General features: G+C 40.7%; 1 protein-coding gene across 1 annotated transcript; it reads left to right on the plus strand.

Moving 5' to 3' along the window:
- The first annotated feature begins 350 nt into the window (after positions 1-350).
- Positions 351-21,883, plus strand: smg5 (SMG5 nonsense mediated mRNA decay factor). Its single transcript, XM_067600701.1, has 22 exons — positions 351-783; positions 2,213-2,311; positions 4,906-5,029; positions 5,784-5,940; positions 9,114-9,203; positions 9,660-9,749; positions 11,085-11,163; positions 11,254-11,379; positions 12,458-12,526; positions 12,865-13,097; positions 13,559-13,696; positions 14,086-15,003; positions 15,147-15,316; positions 15,401-15,476; positions 15,896-16,071; positions 16,450-16,608; positions 16,804-16,863; positions 17,197-17,356; positions 18,370-18,460; positions 18,549-18,623; positions 18,715-18,853; positions 20,401-21,883. Exons 1-22 carry the CDS (start codon positions 719-721, stop codon positions 20,482-20,484), a joined length of 3,378 nt encoding a protein of 1,125 aa, XP_067456802.1. The 5' UTR covers positions 351-718; the 3' UTR covers positions 20,485-21,883.
- The last annotated feature ends 894 nt before the right edge of the window (positions 21,884-22,777 follow it).

The following is a 22,777-nucleotide window of genomic DNA, read 5'->3' on the forward strand; positions in this document are numbered from 1 at the left end:
TCATAATATTCGGAGGGAACATAATATGCATAGACTACTGAAAGTACATGATTGAAGATTTTACAGAAACAAATCCACATTTGACTGATTTCTCCTGGTATGAATGAGCTAAAAGTGCTTTTAAAGGTACAGTGGCTCTGAGGTGCAAAACACAACAACATTTCAGAAAACACATTTCAAAACACACAATGACATTTCAGCATGTGGTGTTTGTGTATAGTTTATTTCTACATTGCACATTATTTTGTCCCAATAGTATTTTTTGCAAATTACGGATTTTGCAGACTACCTGGCAACCCTCCGATGTAATCTCAAGAGTGTGCTCCGTAATCTCGCGTTATTCAGGCGGTCACTGCCTGATAGGAATAATGGCCGCCTTCGTAGCAATGGCTGGAACAGGGAACAACACAAGGAGCATATCAGAGCGTTTTAGCTGACCGGGAAAAGCGTAAATTTCCGGGCAGCCCCTCCTACCCGGTGTTCAGAGCGAATGGGTAGAGGGGGTCTCGCCAAAGGACACAAGAAACGAAAGAGACTCGGGAGGGAAGGGGAGGAAAGCTAACGTTACCTCGACAGCTAGCGCTAGCTGCCTATCAACACGGGTGTCACTGCCGGGGAACAAACCCGAGTATCCGTGACAACTGCGGGGCGAGTGGTGTGGAGGAAACGGCGAGAAGACGCTGGAGCGTGACATCAGACAACCGGCGAGTCGCTAAACATGAGTGGACCGGGGCAGGACAGCGAGCCAGAGGCAAAAGTCCTTCTCATCAAGCGGCTTTACAGGTAAGTTGGCGAGGCCGTTTAACCGAGCTAACCGTGGTGCTAATTGAACGTTATTGTGCTGGCTAGTTCAGCGCTAACCCAGTGGTTCTCAATGTGGGTGCCGTGAGATTAATCATATCATTGTTCATTTATTCTCTCTCCACCTCAACAGCTTACATGTTCACATTAAGCAGCCTTTTTTGGGGAGGGGACGCGGGGGGTTGTTTCTTTGTTTGTTTTTCCTTGTACATCTTAAGTATTGTTTTAGCAAAATTATTTATCAGTAAATCTGTACAGCACCTGTTGGCTTTTATTCTAAATGATTTAGAATGAGCCTATATTATTCAACTTTACATTGATATAATATAGCATAGTAATATACTTCACATTTATATAATATAGCAAAATAATATAATATGGTGTAAAAATGATAAGCTATGCAAGTTATATCGGGGGTTGGGTGGCTCAGGGTGCTATGACAAAAAATTTCCTTTGAAGGGGAGCCATGGTCTAAAATAACTTTGGGAACCACTTCTTCCCTTCAGCAACCTGTCACGAGAATGGGTTAACCCAACATGCCAGTGTAACATTAGCTAAATTGTCTCGTCACTCATCATCATGCTCTGGGTGAGGTAGCTTCCTTCGTGACAGAGAAGTGAAACAGAAAGGATTTTGGTTGCTAACATAATGGCGTGCAGCATTTTTCTGTGTCAGCCTGACATCTATTGTTAAATGTTTCGTTAAAAGCATTAAAGGAAGGGTTCACACTATTTCATGTATTTGTTAAAACAACAGTTAGGAGCCCAACTGAACATTGAAATATCTTTTTTTTTTTTTTTTTTTTTTTTTTTTTGCCATAATTATTTCTGCTGTTTATACTGGCCATTAGAAGATCCCTTATAATGTAAGTGATGGGGGCCAAACTCACACAAAATGTATTTAAAAGATTATTTGAAGCTAATATGAAACTTAAACCATCAAACTGAGTCAAATCAAGTAGATGTCTTTTGATGTCACACTCTATTTACTGCAAAGTCCCTCTTTTTGTGAATATATTTCCACTGCAGCTGAACAGGAAAACACCTTCTGAGGAAACACAAAGAGGTAATTTGATGCTAAAAAGACTAAGTGTGGCAGATATCTACATGATATGAATAACTCAGACTGCTGAAGCCTCATATAAGCTTCAGATAAGCTTTTAAATACATTTTAGCACAAAGTGACTGTGTGGACACATTGATTTTGGCCCTCATCGCTTATATTAAAACTCTACTTGAAGGGGATCTTTTAACAGCCAGTATGAAGAGGAGGAACGACTACAGCGAGGAAAACCTCTTTCTGTGTTCATATGGGCACCTGACTGTTGCTTTAAAACACATTTGAAACATTGTGAACCTATCCTTTAACCTTGTCAATATTCTAATGCTTTCTATTGCCCAATGTTACCCAGGGCTGTGGTGGAATCTGTGCACAAGCTGGATGTCATCATCGGCAGCAAAGCTTCCTACAGAGAGGTCTTCAAGCCGGAGAATATCAGCCTTCGCAACAAGTACGTCCAGCTGTCTCAGAACAACTGTGTGTGAAAGGAATCAGGGGCCTGTTTCACCTCATTTGCAACATGAAAGCTGCGACATGAGAGAATTTCCTCTAGTGTTAATTTCGACTAATCAAAAGAAACACCATACTTATCACTCATGCATGTGTAAGCAGTGCTTGCAAATCTCTTTTGTAATACAGGCCCCAGTAGTATAACATGCAGATCAAAGGCTACATGCAGTCGAAGCATCATCTATACAGCTGTCATGAACATAATTATGACTTCACATGTGTAGACATATCAACAAGTCGCCATTGCTTTCACCTCCTGTCCATTCAGTTGAAATGACGGCTCTTTATTAAGCTGTCTGATATGCCCTGGAGCATCTCCGTGAGCTTATACTCCCTGGTCAGACTCGTCCAGATCGTATCAACATCCAGGGCTTTCCACAAGGATATGGAGTAGCCAGCCAGGGTGGAAAAGTAGGCAGCTAGGGGGGTCATAAAAGCCCAAATTTGGTGGCTTCTGGCACATTTTAATGCCACTATTCTGTCATATACACTGATCTTAATTATTGCTTATTTTAATGAGCTTGCCTACCTGATTGTAAACATGTAGTGAATTATTGTAAAGGAGAATTAGGCTTTTTGTGTGTTTTAGCCCACACAGTCTATCACAGTCTTTTATTTACTTAATGACACCTTCACTTTAATGTTTATCAAGACATGCCACAATGATGGTTAATCTATGGTTTTATTAGAAATAAACAATTGCACACTTATTCACTGAAAATAAACAAGATTATTCTAAGGGGGGGGCATATTTTTTAATGCCATGTCTTATCTAGCCTATGTATTGGTTTTAAATTCAATTATTTCTAAAATAAACCTATGCCAAAAATAACCCTAAAATAACAAACATGTGAATCACTTGACTCAAATCATGTGAATCTACTGAATCAACTCAACTTCTAGTCATCTTCATCCTCATCTTCACCGTCATCCTGAGTGTGATGCTGAGGCATAGCCTACATTTTCCTCATATGACTGTTACTTTGCCAACATTGCCTGTTTTACATGTGTTTGCAATGCGGCTTAGAGATGGCTCTGTTGTAAAAAAGGGCAATATAAATAAAGATCATTCATTCATTCATTCATTCACTCATTAAGCCCATAAACGTCTATGTGGCGTTTATGGAAAACGTAGCGCTTCCAGTGGACTTTAATACTTACTGTGCAATCGTCAAGTTGCTGCCACCGGTGTTTTCCAGTGTTTTCTGAAGTATCTAGTCTAATCAGGATGTCCCCTGTCAAACATTCATATAGAACATGTGGGGGCAGGACTAATACAAACAGATGTGCATGTTTCTCTTATCATCATGCTTGCATTGTTTTGAAGCAGAGGCTAGTGGTTGTAAATGTACATACATAGCGAATTGCAACTTGTTAATCAAAACTGTTTTATTAGAATCAAAAATGAACATTATAAAGTGGCCAGCTGGACTACTGATGAGTAGTCGGCTGTTTGGCCTGGAGCCAGCGCTTATGGAAAGCTCTGAAGATCCAGTTCATATTTAGCTGTAGAAGAAGCATGTCAGATTAGAGTCCACACCTGTGATTGATATCACCATTTGATTTTACGTGTGAGAAACTGTAACCTCTGTCGGATTAAACAAAACAAAAACTAACTAATCTGTCTGCTCTCAGTCGTACAGCTAGAGAACAGGATCGCAGTGCTTATTTGCATACTGGACACAGTGAACAAAAAGCTCAAAATGAGAAAAGGGAAGTTGGAAATAACTGTGAGAGAGAGGCATGACACATGCCTACAGAGCCAGAGAGAAAGAGGAGGTGGTATCTCGTCCTGGTGGTCTCGTCAGTGACTAGTTTTGGAGTTTTATCAGCCTTTATGCAGACTGAAAAGTTGACTAAACATGCCTTCGGTGTGGTCAGGCTGCATGTGTGTTCAAACTACAATACAAAAGTGGGCTTTCCTGACCACCTCTGAGAACAGCGACCAGATTCCACCGCAACCTCCGTGCATTTCAGGAGGATTTCACTCCTGTATTTTGAGGTTTCACTAATGATCAGATCCCCCCAAGACATAATTTAGTGTCAGCAGAGCAAATGGGATAATTTGGCACCTCAGCGCAAGATGAGGCTGATAATATTGTTGGCTATGACATTATCCTCTCTGGCACTGAAGCATTGAGAAGCATCTCTTCAAAGGAGAGACGATGAGATATGCTGCATGTAAAGGATTGCAGTGTTTATTTGCTTACTGGATACACCAAACAAATGGCTCAAAATGAGAAAGAGGAAGTTGGAAGACGCACATCTGACAGAATATACTGGCCCCATTTCCAAAGCTGTAGATATTTAGTCTACTGTCGCAAAGGAAGGTAGCAAATCTTCACACTTGAGAGGCTGAAACCAGAGAATATGTTCATCTGGAAGGGCCGTCTGACTAGACAAAATAATCTGTTTGTGTTCCTGTGTGGCCCACCTTTTCATGTGAAACTTGACTCATTCGTCCACTTGTCAAATCTAATCTAATCTTGTCAAAGCTACCTCCTGAATGTCTGTTGTCTTTCTGCGTGTTTCCAGGTTGAGGGAACTTTGCGTGAAACTGATGTTTCTGCATCCCGTCGACTATGGCCGTAAGGCTGAGGAGCTGCTCTGGAGGAAAGTTTACTACGAGGTCATCCAGGTTATCAAGACCAACAAGAAGGTAACTGGCCTTGTAGCAGTGGAAAACCAGCCTCTCTACATGTATTAGCCAACCCGTTCTTCTGTTGTTGGCTAGCTTTGACATCCTGGCTGCCACATAAAGGTTAACTCTGCTCTGACATCTAGCATTTCATGGTCACTTGCACGCAACATGCTTCATAGAGTACCGAGAGTGTGTTTATATTATGCACAGCTAAAAATGGCACTTGGCACTTTTCTCTGCCACTGGACCAGCACAGAAAAACCACCAAACATCATTGCTGTTATCAAATGTAGCCAGATCATTTCTGGGCTGAACTGGTTTATAAAAATGTACACAGCTTGAGTTGCACACATCAAACTGTGATTCAGATACTTGTGAATTTTAAATCAGTGAAATTGTGAATGGTGTTAGAACTTTTTTTTAAGCATTTGTTGCTTATTTGTTGTCTTAATCATGTGTGTAATTTAAGAAGTCTCTTCTTGAAACTCAACTTCTTAGATTCCCACATAATATTCACAAGTTTGCCAGTTTTAATCTTATATATTTTTTTAATGGTTCTATTTGCGAGCCACTTTTCTTTTGCTTTAAATGTCTCTGAATTGCCATTTTTATGCATGTTGGGTATATTTTAGTATTCCATGCTTTTGTGCCTTTTTTGGTGCACATTGTAGACTAAAATATATATATGCCTAAGTGCTACATAGATCATGTTTATCATTGTTGTTTTGGTAATATCTTTAATGTCTTGGTTCCTCTCTTTCCTTCACTGTAGCACATCCACAGTCGCAGCGCTTTGGAGTGTGCCTACCGAACACACCTGATTGCCGGTGTGGGTTTCTACCAGCACTTGCTGCTCTACATCCAGTCACACTACCAGCTGGAGCTGCAGGACTGCATCGACTGGACCCACGTCACAGACCCGCTGATCGGTCAGATGCAAAAAAAAAAAAAAAAAACACAAATTCACACACATGCACAGAACATTCAAACACACCAGCACAGTCAAATGTTTGTGACGAGGATGCGTAACGTTCACACATAAAAACAGGTTGTCTGCTCGTCCAAAGGCTTCATTTGAATGTCTAAGATTAAAACGGTTGTGGAATATGGCGGTTAAATATCATACAGGGATTTTAGAGGTCTTGAAAATCATGACGTCGCTTATTTAGAATTACAGTATGGATTGTTTTAGTTTCTAATGCACGCTATTCTAGTGAGAAATTAACTTCAATCCACAGACCCGTGTAGAGTAAACATTTTTTCCCCATTTTAGTGTGAAATGAAAAGGGTTATACATTCCATTCAGCATGGTATTATGAGTGTTTAGAAACTTGTGGTCTTGATACAGTTGCACAAAATCTAAAATTATCCAATGAATGGTTTGACCTCATTTACAGCTGGTATTGAAATGCATAGAGTTGGGTACTGAACTTGGTGCTTTTGAGGGTACAGACTGAATTACATCAGTACTATCGAGTACCTAGTAACTTTAGATCAGTCGGTGCCAAATTTCAGTACTCTGAGAGCGGGTTGTGTTGTGAATTCAAATAAATAATGATGTGATTCCTTATGGGCCTTTTGAAAAATCCCTTCTAGTTTACAAACACGCGCACTTGAAATTTCTCTCCTGTGTTCGTGTTTGTATTTTCGAATATCAGCCATATTTTACTGTTTGTTGACTTTCAGTCATATCAGAGCAGTGTTAAGTTACTGCTGATGAAAACATTTCCTGCTGTTGCTGCTTCATATTAAAAGCCTTCCACTGACAAACAAGCAGAAGGCTTTTATTGTGAAGAACTTATAGGAAATTAAATGTATTTATCGCAGTTAGTGGAGCTTCATTAGAGATCTGGAGATATTTGTTCAACGGATCAGTTAGACATATTGCAGAAAGGAACAGTACAAGTAGAAACAGCCACAGTGAGATGTTTGATGAAGAGTTGCAGACTTTTCGTGCATTTTTGGCAAACAGCACATGTCCAACAGGAAGCCTAAACACCTTTTTTACCTTGTTTATTTTTGTTTTATTATTTGTTATTGTTTATTTTACCTTATGCAACAAAACTTTCTAAGTAAATAACAATGTTGAAATTGAGAAGCTTGAACTTATTTTTTACAACTGAAATTACATTTTTGTTACAGAGAGAGGAAAGTACTGAAAAAAGGAACCATTGGGTACTGATATCAGTTCAGATGTGAACAGTACCCCACCTAGAAATGCACTCCCGCTCTCCGGATGATGAACAATGCGATCACACATTTGCATATACACTCACTGGCCACTTCATTATGTACACCTGTTCAGCTGCTCGTTAATGCAAATGTCTAATCAGCCAATCACGTGGCAGCAACTCAATGTATTTAGGCATATAGACATGGGCAAGACTATCTGCTGAAGTTCAAACAAAGCATCAGAATGGGGATGAAAGGTGATCTAAGTGACTTTGAACATGGCATGGTGGTTGGTGCCAGACGGGCTGATCTGGGTATTTCAGAAACTGCTGATCGACTGGGATTTTCACGCTCAACCATTGCTAGGCTTTACAGAGAATTGTCTGAAAAAGAGAAAATATCCAGTGAGCTGCAGTTCTCTGGGTGAAAATGCCTTGTTGATGGCAGAGGTCAGAGGAGAGTGGACAGACTGGTTCAAGCTGATAGAAAGGCAACACTAACTGAAATATTCACTTGTTACAACCAAGGTATGCAGAAGAGCATCTCTGAATGCAAAACACGTTGAAGCAGATGGACAACAGCAACAGAAAACCACACCAGGCGGCACTCCTGTCGGCTAAGAACAGGGAACTGAGTCTATAATTCGCACAGGCTCACCAAAATTGGACAATAGAAGATTGGAAAAACGTTGCCTGGTCTGATGAGTCTAGATAATTGCTGCGACATACAGATGGTAGGGTCAGAGTTTGGCATAAACAACATGAAAGCACGGATCCATCCTGCTTTATAACAACAGTTCAAGCTGGTGATGGTGTAATGGTGTCTGGGATATTTTCTTGACACACTTAGGGGCCCCTTAGTACCAATGAGCATTGTTTAAATGCTACAGCCTACCTGAGTATTGTTGCTGACCATGTCCACCCCTTTATGACCACAGTGTACCCATCTTCTAATGGCTACTTCCAGCTAGGATAACGTACCATGTCACAAAGCTCAAATCATCTCAAACTGGTTTCTTGAACATAACAACAAGTTCACTGTACTCAAATGGCCTCAACAGTCACCAGATCTCAATCAAATACAGCACCTTTGGGATGTGGTGGAACAGGAGATTCTCATCATTGTTGTGCAGCTGACAAATCTGTAGCAAGTGCGTGACGCTATCATGTCAATATGGACCAAAATCCCTGAGGAAAGTTTCCAGAATTAAGGCAGTTCTGAAGTCAAAAGAAGGTCCAACCTGGTGCTAGGAAGGTGTACCTAATAAAGTGGCCGGTGAGTGTACACAGGGCGTGCATGTGTCCATTGTCTGAATTCAGTCCGTATCAGATGTCAGTGTTCCCCTTTACTATGTAAAGCAGACAAATAGGTGGAGAGATGCCAAATCCGTCTAGTGTTGGCAAAGGCAAACAGGCAGGTGCAGGGTCACATTGTGGTTGTGGTACTGTACAGTCTGTACTCACTCTTTACCTCAGAGCTTGTCTTCCACTATGTGGTCCATTACTTACTCATTTTTGAAAAAAAAACACTGTACAGATTTTATTTGCACAGACGTTAGATTGTATCGGAGCCACAACACCACTTGATACCCAGATACATATAACAATATCAGGGATAAATGGGGTCTGTAATCCTGCATAATCCTATCTTCCTGCATGAAGTGACGATTTATCATCTCAAGAAATGTAAGAAATGCATAGTTCTTGGCCAACTAAAACAAAAACACTTTTGCACATTAAGACCTTAGAGACAGAGAAATGGTGTTTCACATGATCTAGGTGCTGTCTCACATTTTGACACTCTGTTGCTTTGCTGGAATTTAAGCTCGTTCTTTCGTTATATAACTCCCAAGTCATTTTGAAGAAGTACATCAGCTAAATGCCTGAATTTAAATGAAAAAAAAAAAAGCATCGTGTGATGTTCCCGACAGGCCGAAAGAAACCAGTGTCAGCCACCCCCAAGGAGATGGAGTGGGCACAGATGGCCTGTCATCGCTGTCTGGTCTACCTTGGAGATCTAGGTAATAACAGGATAATAGAGTATGCAATTAATTCATCTTTCTGCCTAGCCTGTAGAGGTGTGAGACAGAATGTGTGTGTCATTCAGCGTGGGAAATTTTGGCATTAGCAGTAGACTTTAATTGGCTGCGAGCTGTTTGGTTGGTTTGGACTTACGTGATAAAGAGATATTGGTATTTTGATTGATCTGACATTATTTAACTGAACATTGCAAGCAAATGAAATTATGTCTGTGCCATTTTAGGTTTTTGCCTTTGATAGATAAACAAAAATTTGAATTAATTAGTGAAAATGTCACTACTTTAGCCTGAGGCATTTGTGTCCCAGAACATTTCATAAATAATTGAGTCTCTGTGGGTATATTGATTTTTTGTAAGCAAAGGAAGTGTTTTTGCCTGTTGTGAACATTTTTATTTTAACTTTTTACTGTTTTTTAATGTTGTTTGTTTCCTCTGCAGCCCGTTATCAGAATGAACTGGCCGGAGTGGAGGCTGAGCAGCTAGCAGAAAGGTTTTACCATCAGGCCCTGTCTGTCATGCCACACGTAGGTGAGTGACTGTCATATAAAGCTACTTAACACGTCACTCTGCTTTTCCTGTGGTCACGGAGGTAAAGTTTGTGTTTTCTGGACTGGGAGATTAGGGGGAAATAATGTTTGTTTCTAAAAAAAAAAGTTGCGGAAAGGCTTTTATTCAGATGTGATTGTTTTAGTAGCCAGAACAAAAATGTTAAATTCAATTGTCATTAGATAAAGCTAACAAATATTGATAAAGTGATGTTTAGATTGCAAACACAGTCTGTGTCCAAATACGACTTAAGGAATAGCTCGGCTTTTGGAAAATAGCGCTTATTTGCTCTTTGGTCAAGAGTTAGATCAGAAGACTTACCACTTATTTGTATGGTAAATATGTAGTTGGAGCCAGCAGCAGTTCAGCTTAGCTCAGCATAAAGACTTGAAACAGGGCACAACAGCCAGTTTGGCTCTGTCCAAAGGTAACAAAATCTACCTATCAGCACCTCCTAAAGCATATTAATTAACATGTTATATTACTTGTTTGTTTAATCCATTCAAACAGTTTATGAGGTTATGCGCCTGTCTATGTTTTGACCAGGAGCAGTAACTTGTAACCAGAGTGACTGCTGGTTGCCTGGCAACTGCTCCTGGCTAAGAAATAGTTCAGCACATAACCTCTTGTAAAACGGCAAATTGTCATTTTTACACTTGGGATTTTGTACACATGAAGCAAACAAGATGTAACTTGTTAATTAGTGAGATTTTGAGGTGCTGACAGTAATTACAAATAGATATTTGTGTGTTTGTGTGGCTTTAGTGGGTTTACTACTTTTTTGGTTTCTTACTCCTTGCTGCTATTATCCTTGAAAGAACACACAAGGTCAACAAAATATCAGATATCATTACAGGTTTTTCCTGTTAGTTATAAAATGTCTCTGTTGTGTAAATGCAAAAAAGCTGACCCAACCAGGAGCTGAGGTCACATATTTGATATGAGTAGTTTATGTATGATAGTTTCTTGCCTCTAAATACTGTGAACATGTACCTCCACACCCTCTTATTATTATTATTATAATAAGCCTGCACAAAGGTCATACATGCAAACGTGCAGATTAATTCCAACAGGATTATTGCTCCCTACTGTTCCAGAGACTTGCAATATAATCTGAAATATTGATTTGAAATTTTAAAAGAAGGGATCATTACTACAGATCTACTGAAGTTATTTGTGGTCTCAGTATCTTCTCAGGCATCATCTGTATGTTTTCAGTTTAAGCAGTGCACATTACATAATGACTGAGTCCAAATGAGGTTAATCTGAAAATGAACGTTAACCTGTTCGTTCAATTTTTCACCCGCCTGTCTACAGGAATGCCTTTTAACCAACTGGGAACACTGGCAGGGAGCAAGTTCTACAATGTTGAAGCAACCTACTACTACCTGCGCTGGTGAGTAATACTTGTGTTAATTGTCTTGTTAGAAATTGAACCAGATCTGGATAATTTACAGGTCTTAACATAGTATTTCATCTGTGCTAGCATCCAGTCAGAGACCCCCTTTGAGGGTGCCTACGGCAACCTGAAGCGCCTGTTTGACAAAGCCGCCAAGATGTACCACCAAGTGAAGAAGCAGGAAATGAAGAAGCTGTCTCCATCTCGACAAAGGTGAGGAGGATTCTCAGAAATTCTGTGGATACTATAAATAATAAATAACCAGATTGAGTCCAAAGAAAAGCTGTGAAAAGGTGTTTACAGGTCATCTAGTCACTGGAGTTTACTCTTAATGTTATGCTTTGCAGTTTTTCTTCTGGACTTTATTATTTGTAGAAGAACTTGGTATAAATTTGCATAATTTAGTTCACAGTAGACCAGAGCAGCCAAAGTCTTTTTGATGTGTATTTCCTCTTAGATCATTAACCCTCTCAGGACGGCAATGGTACCAGTGTTACCAGTGTTTTTACTGGCTATCCAGTCTGAAGTATTATTTTGACTTCACTTTGCTGACGTCCAAGAGTGATTTTAATCTAGTCCCAATTGACATCTGGGGCTTCATGTAATTACCAACTTGCATGCTCTCCATTTGAATCACAAAGGCAATCTCTCCAGCAGTGGGATAAAGCAGCATCTCCCTGCAGATGGGATTAGATAATTGATGATCCTTGTGGGGGAAATGAGATTGTTGAAGCAACAAAACTAACAGGATTCAGTAGGAAAAAGACAAATATGCACACAAATGATAGCAGCATCTTAGTAGATGCAGATATTGCCCGGGGCTTAGAAGAAAAGAATAACTTTTGGAACAAAGTATTGATGAATTACATGTTATTTGGCATGTCCATGATGGTGTCCAAAACATTCAAAAGACACATGATTAGCTTCATCTGTTAAGCTGCACTCTGATTAGTATTTGATGGCTCTTTTGCACAATTTATTTACCATCATCACTATTTGAATTACAACTCGGCACGGAGCAAATAAGATTACAGAATGCTTTGCCACCGGGACACAGAACAATGCTGCTTTTGTTTCATTTGCACAAATAACACAATAGCTGTGGTGTGTTCAATGTAAAAACATTTTTACCTTTGTTTGCTCCCGCTTCCTGTCTTTATACTAAGCTAACTGTCTGTTGGCTCCACTTTAAGAGCAAAGCTAAATTTGATTCAAATAACTTTAATACAGAATCATAATCTCTGTAATCTATCATGTTCATGATTTTCCTTTGCCTTTTTTTTTCCTGCAGATCAAAAGACATAAAGCGTCTCCTGGTGAGCTTCATGTACCTCCAGAGCTTGTTGCAGCCCAAGAACAGGTGAGCGCTTGTGCTGTCTTACATTAAACTGTCCCTACACTTATGTAGAACCACGGTGAAAATAAACATCTAATCCTCAATGATTTTATTGGTATGTCAAGACTGAATGAACAGCCTTTTATGTATATTTTATTTATCATCAATTAAATCTGTCAAGTCAAATATTCTGTTTTGTAAAGTGTTAAAAGAGGTTAACTTAACAATATCCAGGGGACACAACAATGTGAACGCAGGCAAAGTCTTATGCCTCCTTTTTTATACACTACAGTGTTGTTGTTGTATTATTCATTGTGAAATTATACGTATTTTGTCCCCTCTCTCTCTCTCTATGTATGAAGCCTGATGGAGACGGAGCTGACTTCACTCTGCCAATCGGTGCTGGAGGACTTCAACCTGGTGCTGTTCTATCTGCCGCCGCCAACACATGGCGGTGCTCACCACTCCCCTAGCGAGGAAGAAGAGGAGCAGCAGCAGCAGCTTGCCGACAGCTCCTGCCCTGTGTTGCCTGACACCCTGGTCTTCAAGATGGTGGTCACATGTCTGATGGTGGTGCACAGCCTGAAGAGGGGAGGTCGGTGTTTGTGTGATGTTATGTGAAAATTATAGTTGTTGTGTTCTTAGGTTTTACATTCTTTTTGTGTTTATTTGAATAACTAATTTATATCTTTATGATGTTGTGAATGATTGATGAAAAGGTTACTGATTAGATGAGAATCTGAATAGAAGAAGAAGAAGACTTCAAATTTTGAGGTTGAGGCTTTGCAGTAAACTAGCTAAAGGGGCTTAAATTGTCCATGTTTCCTGCCATAATAGAGGAGAGATTGACTCCCAAGTTGAAATTTGGACACAAACTTGAAATTTAAAAATAGAATCTGATAATTAAACTAGGTATTTCTATCCGCTATGGGAGAAATTTGTTTACCCTAGGAAGTGCTATCTTGTGAAAATGGTTATCATCAGGACCTTTGTTGGTATAAAACAGTCGTATGCATTTCAAATTGTAACAGTTTTTGTGCTACATTTTGGCCTTAGGATCCAAGCAGTACAGCGCATCCATAGCTTTTACTCTGGCCCTGTTCTCCCATCTGGTGAACCACGTGAACATCCGGCTGCAGGCTGAACTGGAGGAAGCGGAGAGCCAGGTGCCTCCACTAAACACTGACGCCACAGGTGAGAGGAAATTCCTGTCTCCGTATATCGAGACGAAAAGGCACTTAAATGCAACCAGAAGTAATTTTATGCCTCATAAGTCAATATAGTACAGGAAGTCAGTCCCAATTTATCCTTATCAGCAACACCTCTTAGCTTTTAAAGTGCCGGTCTTTGTGCTTTAAAATGAACATCTTGTGTGAGAACTACAGCGGAAGTTTCTACCTTATACAATGTGTTTCTACACTTAGAACTTGGCTTACTGTCAAGAGAAATTTAAAGATAAACACTTACTCTTTCTGACATGGTAGTAATAGCGTAGTATGTAGTTAGTTCCTTTGCAAGTAAAAGATTTCAGGGAAACGTCTTGAAAACATAAAAGGCAGTGAATTATTTTTCCTCTCATCTAGATGACCTAGAGATGAGGGATTTGTCCGCTCCGCCCGCAGATCGCACCGATGAGAAACCTCTTCAGAATGGCTCCCTGGAGCAAGAAGATGAGGAGGAAGAGAAGGATGAAGACGGCTGCGAGAGGGTTGGCGCTAAAAAGCATGTCAGCGTGGACGAACAGTGCAAGTTGGAAATTGACAAACAGAGGCAGAAGAAGAAGTATACCCGCCTCTCTAGACTCCGCAGACGCCGCTGTGCTCGCAAGGACGGTCGAGGAGAGGACGAAAGCGACCTGAGCGAAGGCTTTGAGAGCGAAGACGATGAAGATGACGATGACCACAGAAGGGGCCACACCGATTCGACGGGTGGCACCTCGACCGGATCTCTTCCCAATCCTTCCTCTCTCCGGAAGGAGACAAAGAGAGACCACTTGGGGGAGGAGGGCAGCTGGGGGAGTGGCTCCGAAGAAGAGGAGGAGGAAGGAGGAACGGCGTTTGATGTAGAGACTGACTCAGACATGAACAGCCAGGAGTCTCGCTCAGACCTGGAAGACATGGAGGACACAGAAAACTCAGACAACTTGGAGGGTCAGGCCCGGGAGCACCAGGACGAAGAGGAAGACGAAGACCAACCTAAGGAAGAAGGAGGGTACAGAGACGGTGACACGCCTCCAACCACCAACGGGCCCCTGACACCCAGTGACCCCAGCATCAGCAGTAACCTTCAGGCCATGTCCTCACAACTCTTCCAGGCAAAGCGCTGCTTCCGCCTGGCGCCAACCTTCAGCAACATGCTGCTGAGGCCTCAAGCCTCATCTTCCTCGGGGATTCCCACCCCTACTGACACTTCTGCTCCCCCTTCCCAAGAGACACCCCCTCCCCCCGGGGATTCTCCCTGCGACATAAACCCCGGTACTGCCAACGGAACCAATGAAAATGGTAACGTGCTATTTGCCTCACTGTTTTCTATTTTTGTGTGCATTTTTAGTACCTTATTTAGGATTTCTTGTTCTCCTGTTAAGGGATTCACAAATAACTTTAACTCTTTTTGCTTTATTGTTGTCACCTCCTACTCCTAATAGAATTGGACTCTGACTCAGAAGGCAGCCAACACAGTACTCAATCAGTCCACAGCGAGAAAACGCTCTTAGAGAAGCTCGAGATCTTGACCAATCAAGGGTTGATCCAGGTGGTGAAGGTCTTTGTGGACTGGCTAAGGACAAACACTGACATTATCCTCATGTGTGCGCAGGTAAAGTGACATAATCTCCCGCTTCGTGAAACATTGACCTCGTAGGAGTATGTTTAACAAATTATTATCTTCTCTTCCGTCCAGAGTTCTCAAAGCCTGTGGAACCGACTGTCTGTGCTGCTCAACCTGCTACCAGATGGCAGCAAAATGCTTGAGGCTGGTGAGTTACTTATTGACTGCGTTGTATAGAGGTTTCTATTTGTCACTGGCCTGTATAGCTCAATGGTTACATGATGCCACTACGGCTTTCAGAGGTTTTTATTCCTCACTGGGTTCACTTCTAATCCCACAGACACTGGAAGAAAGCATGGCCTAAACGGCAAATGTGAAAATAAAGCATAGCAATTAAACAAGTAGTCAATTTCCTATATTTATCATTTGGTCTATTTCAGTGGTACCATAGCTGTATTAAAACATGATACACATTTGCGTATAATAATGATAAAAAGCAAGTTATAATCTGTTATTTGAGGGTTTTTTTTGTTCATGCAGTTGAATTTCTCTCCTTGTTTTTACCCGTTTATGACTGTTTCTCTGAGTCAGCAGCTTATTTTATGAATCCATGTGTGTGTATTGCAGAGCTTGGTCTTAACACAGAGGTGACAGAGCTGTTAAATGAGTGTGAGCAGCCCGGTTTGGTCCAGAGTCTGCTGCTGCCCGAGGATTTGGCTCTGCGACATCTGCCTGCTCTCAACGTAGCTCACCGCCGCCTTGACTTCACTCGTCGCAACCCGTCCCTCAGCCCCCTGCAGGAGGTACACAGATACACACACACACACAGGAGTCAGATTTTAAAGATGTTCAGTGTGGATTAAGAACACTGTAATACACAAAAAAAGTATTAGCTCCACCATGAGACTTAGACTTTTGCTAGTTGTGTGACGTTTTTTAATGGTCCAGCTTTTTCCAAACCCATAAAACACAATGGAATAGACTCCATCTTTGTGCTAAAATAAAACAGTGCCAATAACTGTCGGATCAGACAAAACAAGAAACACCATAGGCATCGTTAAAATGTGTACTAACCAACATGTCACCACATCCAGTCCATGTAAAAGTCCCGTGAAGTTGATTTATCCACCACAGTGTAAAACAGGCGTAATTATATAAGTCTTCTTTCTCTTTTCTTTCAGTGTGTGGTGCGAGTGTGTTGTATTCGCAGTTTTGGGCACTTCCTAACTAATCTCCAGGGCAACGTGCTGCACTTCAACCCGGAGGCGGGCATCTTCACCAGCATCAGCCAATCCGAACAGGATAATCTGGTGCAGCAGGCCAAGGCCCAGTTCCGAATGGTGAGAAACATCTGAACAGAACGACCAGAAGAATTGCAGGAGACCTGAATTCAAGTGTCCCTCTTTGGCGTTGTGTAACCGTTGACCTCAACGAATGGGACAAATGTTTAATGAAAGATATGGAATCAAAATATTTGTATACAAAGCAGCTGCCTTAGATGTTAACTTCTCTTTCTTTTATCTTTTCATGTCCAGGCTGAAGAGGAGGCTCGTCGAAATCGCTTAATGAGAGACATGGCCCAGCTTCGACTACAGGTTTGAAGATAACCACTCTGTCTACTGACTGTTTGCCCTCACTGTGTTTACCATTCAACACTGCAAAAACACCAACTTTCTAGCATCCATTTTATGGAGTTTTAGATACAGTTTCATGTAATTTACTGTGAGGAATAATGTTTGCTAGGAGTGATATGGTTTAGTTAACATTAACATGAAGGAGCCAGTCTAACTCACTGAATACTCACCACATTCCTTCGATGGAGGCAGTGAGTTTACCCTAAGGTAGTTATAATATATTCCTGTGACCATAAAACCATATACATTCTACATTAATTGCACATCATCAGCTGTTGGGTCTCTTCTTTGCAGTTGGAGGTATCGCAGCTAGAGGGCAGCCTTCAGCAGCCTAAGGCCCAGTCATCCATGTCTCCCTACCTGGTGCCAGACACAGCTGCTCTCTGCCAGCATCTGAACCTCATCCGGCAGCTGGCAGGCAGCGGCTGCTTCATCATCATCATCCCACGAACAGGTCGGTGCTCTGCCTCTTCTTCTATCTGTCCCGAGCAGCGAGATGGTGAGGTGTGTTGGGTTCAGGCCCCTGGAGAACAGGAGTAATGAAGAGGATTCAGTGACTTGCAGGGTGGTTTTTCTGACTTAACTGTAGAGAGGGATGATTATATTATAGATTATTTCTTTATTTCATGACTAAAACTTTGGTTCAGTGATTTCACATAATATTACCTATCAGGCAATACAGTGTTATTAACATTATCCAAAACAATATATACACATTGTTATTCTCAAGTTTAAGGGTAGTTTTCAAACCCAATGTTTACTCTCACCTTTTTTAAGATATTTTGTCTTTCCATGTCTTGTTGTTGATTTCAATGCATGAAATTACAAAAATGTTAATGTATGTATGGTGAAACAGTCAGTTAATTAAGTGACAGCTTAACTCAACTGACAGAACATTCATCATCGATCATTTTGAACATCAATTAATTGTTTAAATAGTTCAATCTAGCAAAGCAAAATATCAAAAATTTGTTGGTTTCAGCTTCTCCGATGTGAGGATTTGCTGATTTATGCCATTTTCATCTTTTTTTTTTTTTAGCAGTTGGTCAGATATAACAAGCATTTGATGTCAGTTTGGGCTCTTACAATTTTTTATAGACTTAATTATTTAATTAATAAGGGAAAAAGTAGATTAACTGATAATTAATTAGTTGCAGCCCTAAACTTGTCACTAGTGGTGCGACAGCTCTGGTTTGAACAATACTTGATTTACATTATCACACAGAAATGTAGCGAGCTGCTACCCAGACTGAATAGCAGCATATAGACATTGTGCCAGTGTGAACACTAGCCCATGGCAGTGACATGATATTTTAGCCAAAATAAGTTTGATTTCAGCTTTAATAGTGATGTTTTCTCAGTTAACAAATTGGGTCTCTGATTCAGATTCATACTCAATCTGAGTCAGCCTATTTCCTGAAATAACTTTTGCTCAGGTACTTAATCCGGACTGCTTCTGTGTTGTAGTGATTGATGGTCTTGACAGACTGAAGAAGGAAAATGCTGGTGCGAGAGATGGCATCCGCTTTCTGGAGTCTGAATTTCGCAAAGGCAACAGGTGGGTGTTTGTAGTAAAGGTGTGGTTATTGATGATCGTGAGCGATTTCTTAAATGTTCTTAGCGTTTTTTATCACATCCTTCTACAGGTACATACGCTGCCAGAAGGAGTCGGGTCGAAGTTTTGAAAGAGATAAACTGAAAAGGCAGGACATAGAAGCCTGGTAAGCCTTGCTGCCCTTCTATTGTTACCTCTATTTGTTCTCTAACATGCTCACTGGATGAAAGTGACCTCTGTTTTCATCGCTCTTCTAGGCATTTATACAGGATGGTGGATAGCTGTCGTCAGCTAACGGTCTCCCAGAGCAACGGAGATGAAGATACAGCCGGCATGGTGACCATTCTTACTGGCCATCAGGTGGAAGAGCTTTGCACTCGGTCAGCAGCGATGAAGGTCAGTCACTCACTTGTTACATTACAGGCCTGAACACTCAAGTTGACATTTCCTTTCAAGACTAGCAAAGCTTAATGGACTTCAGATTCTGCTGTTTTTTACTACAGATCTGTCTTAACGGGACTCTTTTCATCACTGCTCTGTTCCTGTTCAGAATCAACTTTTGTTGTGTTTATTGTGCAGCAAGAAATCTTCTTAAATTTTTTAAAATTACTTTCAGAGTGTTTGTTGACATTAAAATAAGCGACACTAGAGCTGAAACAATTAGGCGATCTATAAGTCGATCGACAGAAAATTACTTTGTTTTCATTTCATTTACACTTGTTGGTTCCAGCTTCTCAAATGTGAGAATCACTTGCTTTTCTTTCTCTTAAATTATAGTAAGTGAAATATATTTGGGGTTTGGAGTGTTGGTCTGACAAAACAGAGCAGTTAAACTCATTACTTTGGGCTCTGAGAAATTGTGATGGGTACTTTTTTCCAAAAAATTTTTACACTTCATAGACTACAAGATCAATTGCTTAATTGAGAAAACAATTGTACAATAACTTTCACATTTTCACATCAATTAATTACATGTTTAAAAATCATGTAACTAGAGCTGCAAGGATTAATCGTTCAGATGATCAACATAAAATTAATTGTAAGCTGTTTTGATAAAAGAAAAAATCATTTGTCATTTTTCAAGCAAAAATACCAAACATTTTCTGGTTCCCACTTTTCGTATGTGACAATTTGCTGTCTTTCTTTGTCATAAATGATTGTCAATTGAATATGAGAGTCGGACAAAACAAGCAAACTGAAGACATCAACGTGAATTTTTGAATTTTCACTATTTTTTTTTTTTTAACGAATAGATTAAACTATTCATCAATAATGTAAATAGTTGCTTCTTTTAAGTTTGTTTCTCAACTCTTAAGTATCCCGCTCAGTACATATTTTTCTCATAATTCTTTATAACAAAATTCAAAGTATCCTTATCAAATACGTTTTATGTAGTAACAGTGAGGCAATAGCAGAAATACAACCATTAAAGTGCTCGAGGGTTCTGAGAACCATTAAGGTTTCAGCACAATTCAAACAACCTAGTTAGTGTCATTCATACAAGTCTAAAAGGTGTTTACACCACACATGAAAGCAGGATGAAAAGCCTGCTGTCAAAGAGGGAGGCGAGACGTGCCGAACAGTACAAACGGGGATAACGGCGCACGCTTGGTGGACACACTCTCCTTGAAAGCATTCATAGTGTTGCGCTTGGTTGTACACATGAAAAGTGACAGAAAGAGAGAAAAAAGAGGGTTTAAGAGAAGTTCACACACCTGGCCAGTTACTGCATACAGGAGGTGAGCTAGTTGGACCATCTGTTTCACAAATTTACAGGTTTCAGACGCTGTTCAATGACCCAGCAAGCACCTCATTTGAAGTATACTGACCCCCTTTATGGTTCGTAGGTTGTAACCATTAGGTATTACAGGTGTTCTTAATCCTCCTCCTCTCTTGTGTTGGGAAAATGTTGTTTTTAATGGGTTTTTTTCCCCCCCTGCCAGTCGGCAATCCAGGTGGCGGGCTCAGCGGGAATGGAGCTGAAGAACATCGTGGAGTTCTACCGGCAGTGGAAGGAGATTGGCTGAGAGGTCAAAGGGGGGCAGCTGTTGGTGCTGCGAAACAGCTGATCGATCACAACACTCGCTCCCTCTCTCTCTCTCCCACTCTTTTGCTCTGTGTGTATCTGCGTCTTCAAAAGGCAAAAAAACAACTCAAAAGAAAGATGGATCAAAGGAAAGAGTTAAAGCTTAGAGGGATGGAAAAGTAAATACAGTGGAGGAAAAAAAAAAAAGAGAAAAGTGGGCGAAAAAACGGCGCTATAAGAAACAGCAGATCTCCCACCTCCCACTCCCAAACCTAAACATAAAGAGTGACCCATAGCGGTCGGGGGGGTGAGGAAACGGTGGGGGAACGCAACACAACTTTTTAAGTGCCCCTGGTTCACACCCTAACCAGGAATACACTGTATATGTTAGCAAATGAGTACAATACATGTCGAGAGAGAAAAACCGCACACACACACACACACACGCATATAAACACATTCACGCGCTCAGATGAATCCATATAGATATTTAGAGCAGTGGTTTGGATTTCCGTTCCCTCCTCCCCTTTCCCTTCAGTCTGTATTTGAGAAACAGGGTCAAGGATGTGTGAGTCTGGTAGGGGCTGCATTTTTTATAAAGTCGAGGGTGTATGAAGACAACTTTGAGATAGAGAAAACGCACTCTGTCTACCTGACACCCAAAGCTTTCCAGCCTTCCAAAAACAACCAGGGTCTCGTAGCTCTTAGCCCTCTAGGAAGGGTTGAGGAAGACAGATGTACACTTCTCCGGGATTGGTTTCTTTCCTATGTGGCTTTTTTTTATTTTATTTGGTTTTGTTTTTTTTGTTTGTTTGTTTGTTTTTTGTTTTTTTTGCGGTGTACTTTTGTGACCAGTGACTTATGTATTGTGCTATCTCTGTTATGAGAAGAGAAAAGGAAAAAAAACACACAACAGGTGTAACCCTGTTAAAGGTTTTAATTTGGATTTTATTTTTGTACCCAAATGATGTTGTTTATTTTGCTTTTTGTAAGCTCAAGCTGAATGAAATATGCAAGAATGTTTAAGGGAAAGGGTTGTTGTCGTGCGTTGATCCACTGAACAAGTCCTTCAGTTCTGAAAAAGGAAAAAAAAAAAACAACAAAAAACAAACTATAATCCAGAATTTATTTATCAAGGTGTTATGTTAGAGGGAGGAGGGAGTTAGGAGCCGATTAGCTTCATGTTGTAGCTAGTCATCAAGGAGACTCAGAAGAGAGGGGGCCGCCTGACTTTCCCTGAGGAATGTGGATCGTGTTTGGACCCCTTTAAAACTCCTAAAATGTATCCCATCTACATCACCATTTCCATAGTGACTGTCCCATCATGCACAGTGCAAAAGAAATCCAGTATATGTGTGTGGTCATGCATTGAACAATAAAAAGAGACTCATTTAAGATTATGACTTCTGTTTTATCATTCTTGTGTGACCTCTCTAGTTGTGTGTGTGTGTGTGTACTATTTTAGTACTGAAATTAAAGGAGCAAGCCACCAATTTTACACATGAAGTTGAGTTTGAAAGATGTGTGTGTCCACCTGGCAGGGAAAGATGCAGCGTTTTTACAGTTCAGCCCATGATGAGGATTAAAAGTCAGGGTGTTTTGACCTTTTTTGACCTTTTGACTTGTCTCTCACAAGTCTCCCTACTTAGTTGGAAGTTCAATAATACAGTAAATTACTTAAGTACCCCTCAGGTCTGGTTTCAGCATCTCTAATGTTTGAAAAAAAAAAAAGTCCCTGCCAACTCAATATGTGACAGGTGCGTGGGAGGAAAGCACAACTGGAATAAAAATGAGGGAAAACTCCTGCACGTTGTCTCGCTTACTGCTGGAATCTTCTCTCAGTGAGTTTTTCAAATTTTTATTCAAACAAATCAAATGTGTAGATCTGCTTTTCTCTGTTGTATGATTGTAAATTGAATATCTTTGAGTATCAGGACTGTTGATTGGACAAAACAAACTAATTGGACACCTCAGCTTAGAGAAACCGTGGAGGGAATTCTTCACTATCCTCTGACAGACGAAACAACTAATTGAAAGAATAATTGATAACGGAAATAGTTGTCAGATGCAGCCTTGGTACAAATCTAAACTTACAGTTAAGCTGTCTGACCTGAACCCTCACAAGTCTAGATGTTAAAGTCTTTCCAGGGACCCCGGCTTCTAGCTCTTCTCTAGAACTAGGCCTCCATGTGCCATTCTTTGTCTTTTTTTTGCTTCAGTCTCTTGTTTCTCTCTCTGTCCCGGGCCCCATGCCCACCACTGACCGAGCACACAGAATAACCAATCCCCTGGCA

The sequence above is a fragment of the Thunnus thynnus genome, chromosome 10, assembly GCF_963924715.1.
Source record: "Thunnus thynnus chromosome 10, fThuThy2.1, whole genome shotgun sequence".
In the NCBI taxonomy this organism is placed as follows: domain Eukaryota; kingdom Metazoa; phylum Chordata; class Actinopteri; order Scombriformes; family Scombridae; genus Thunnus; species Thunnus thynnus.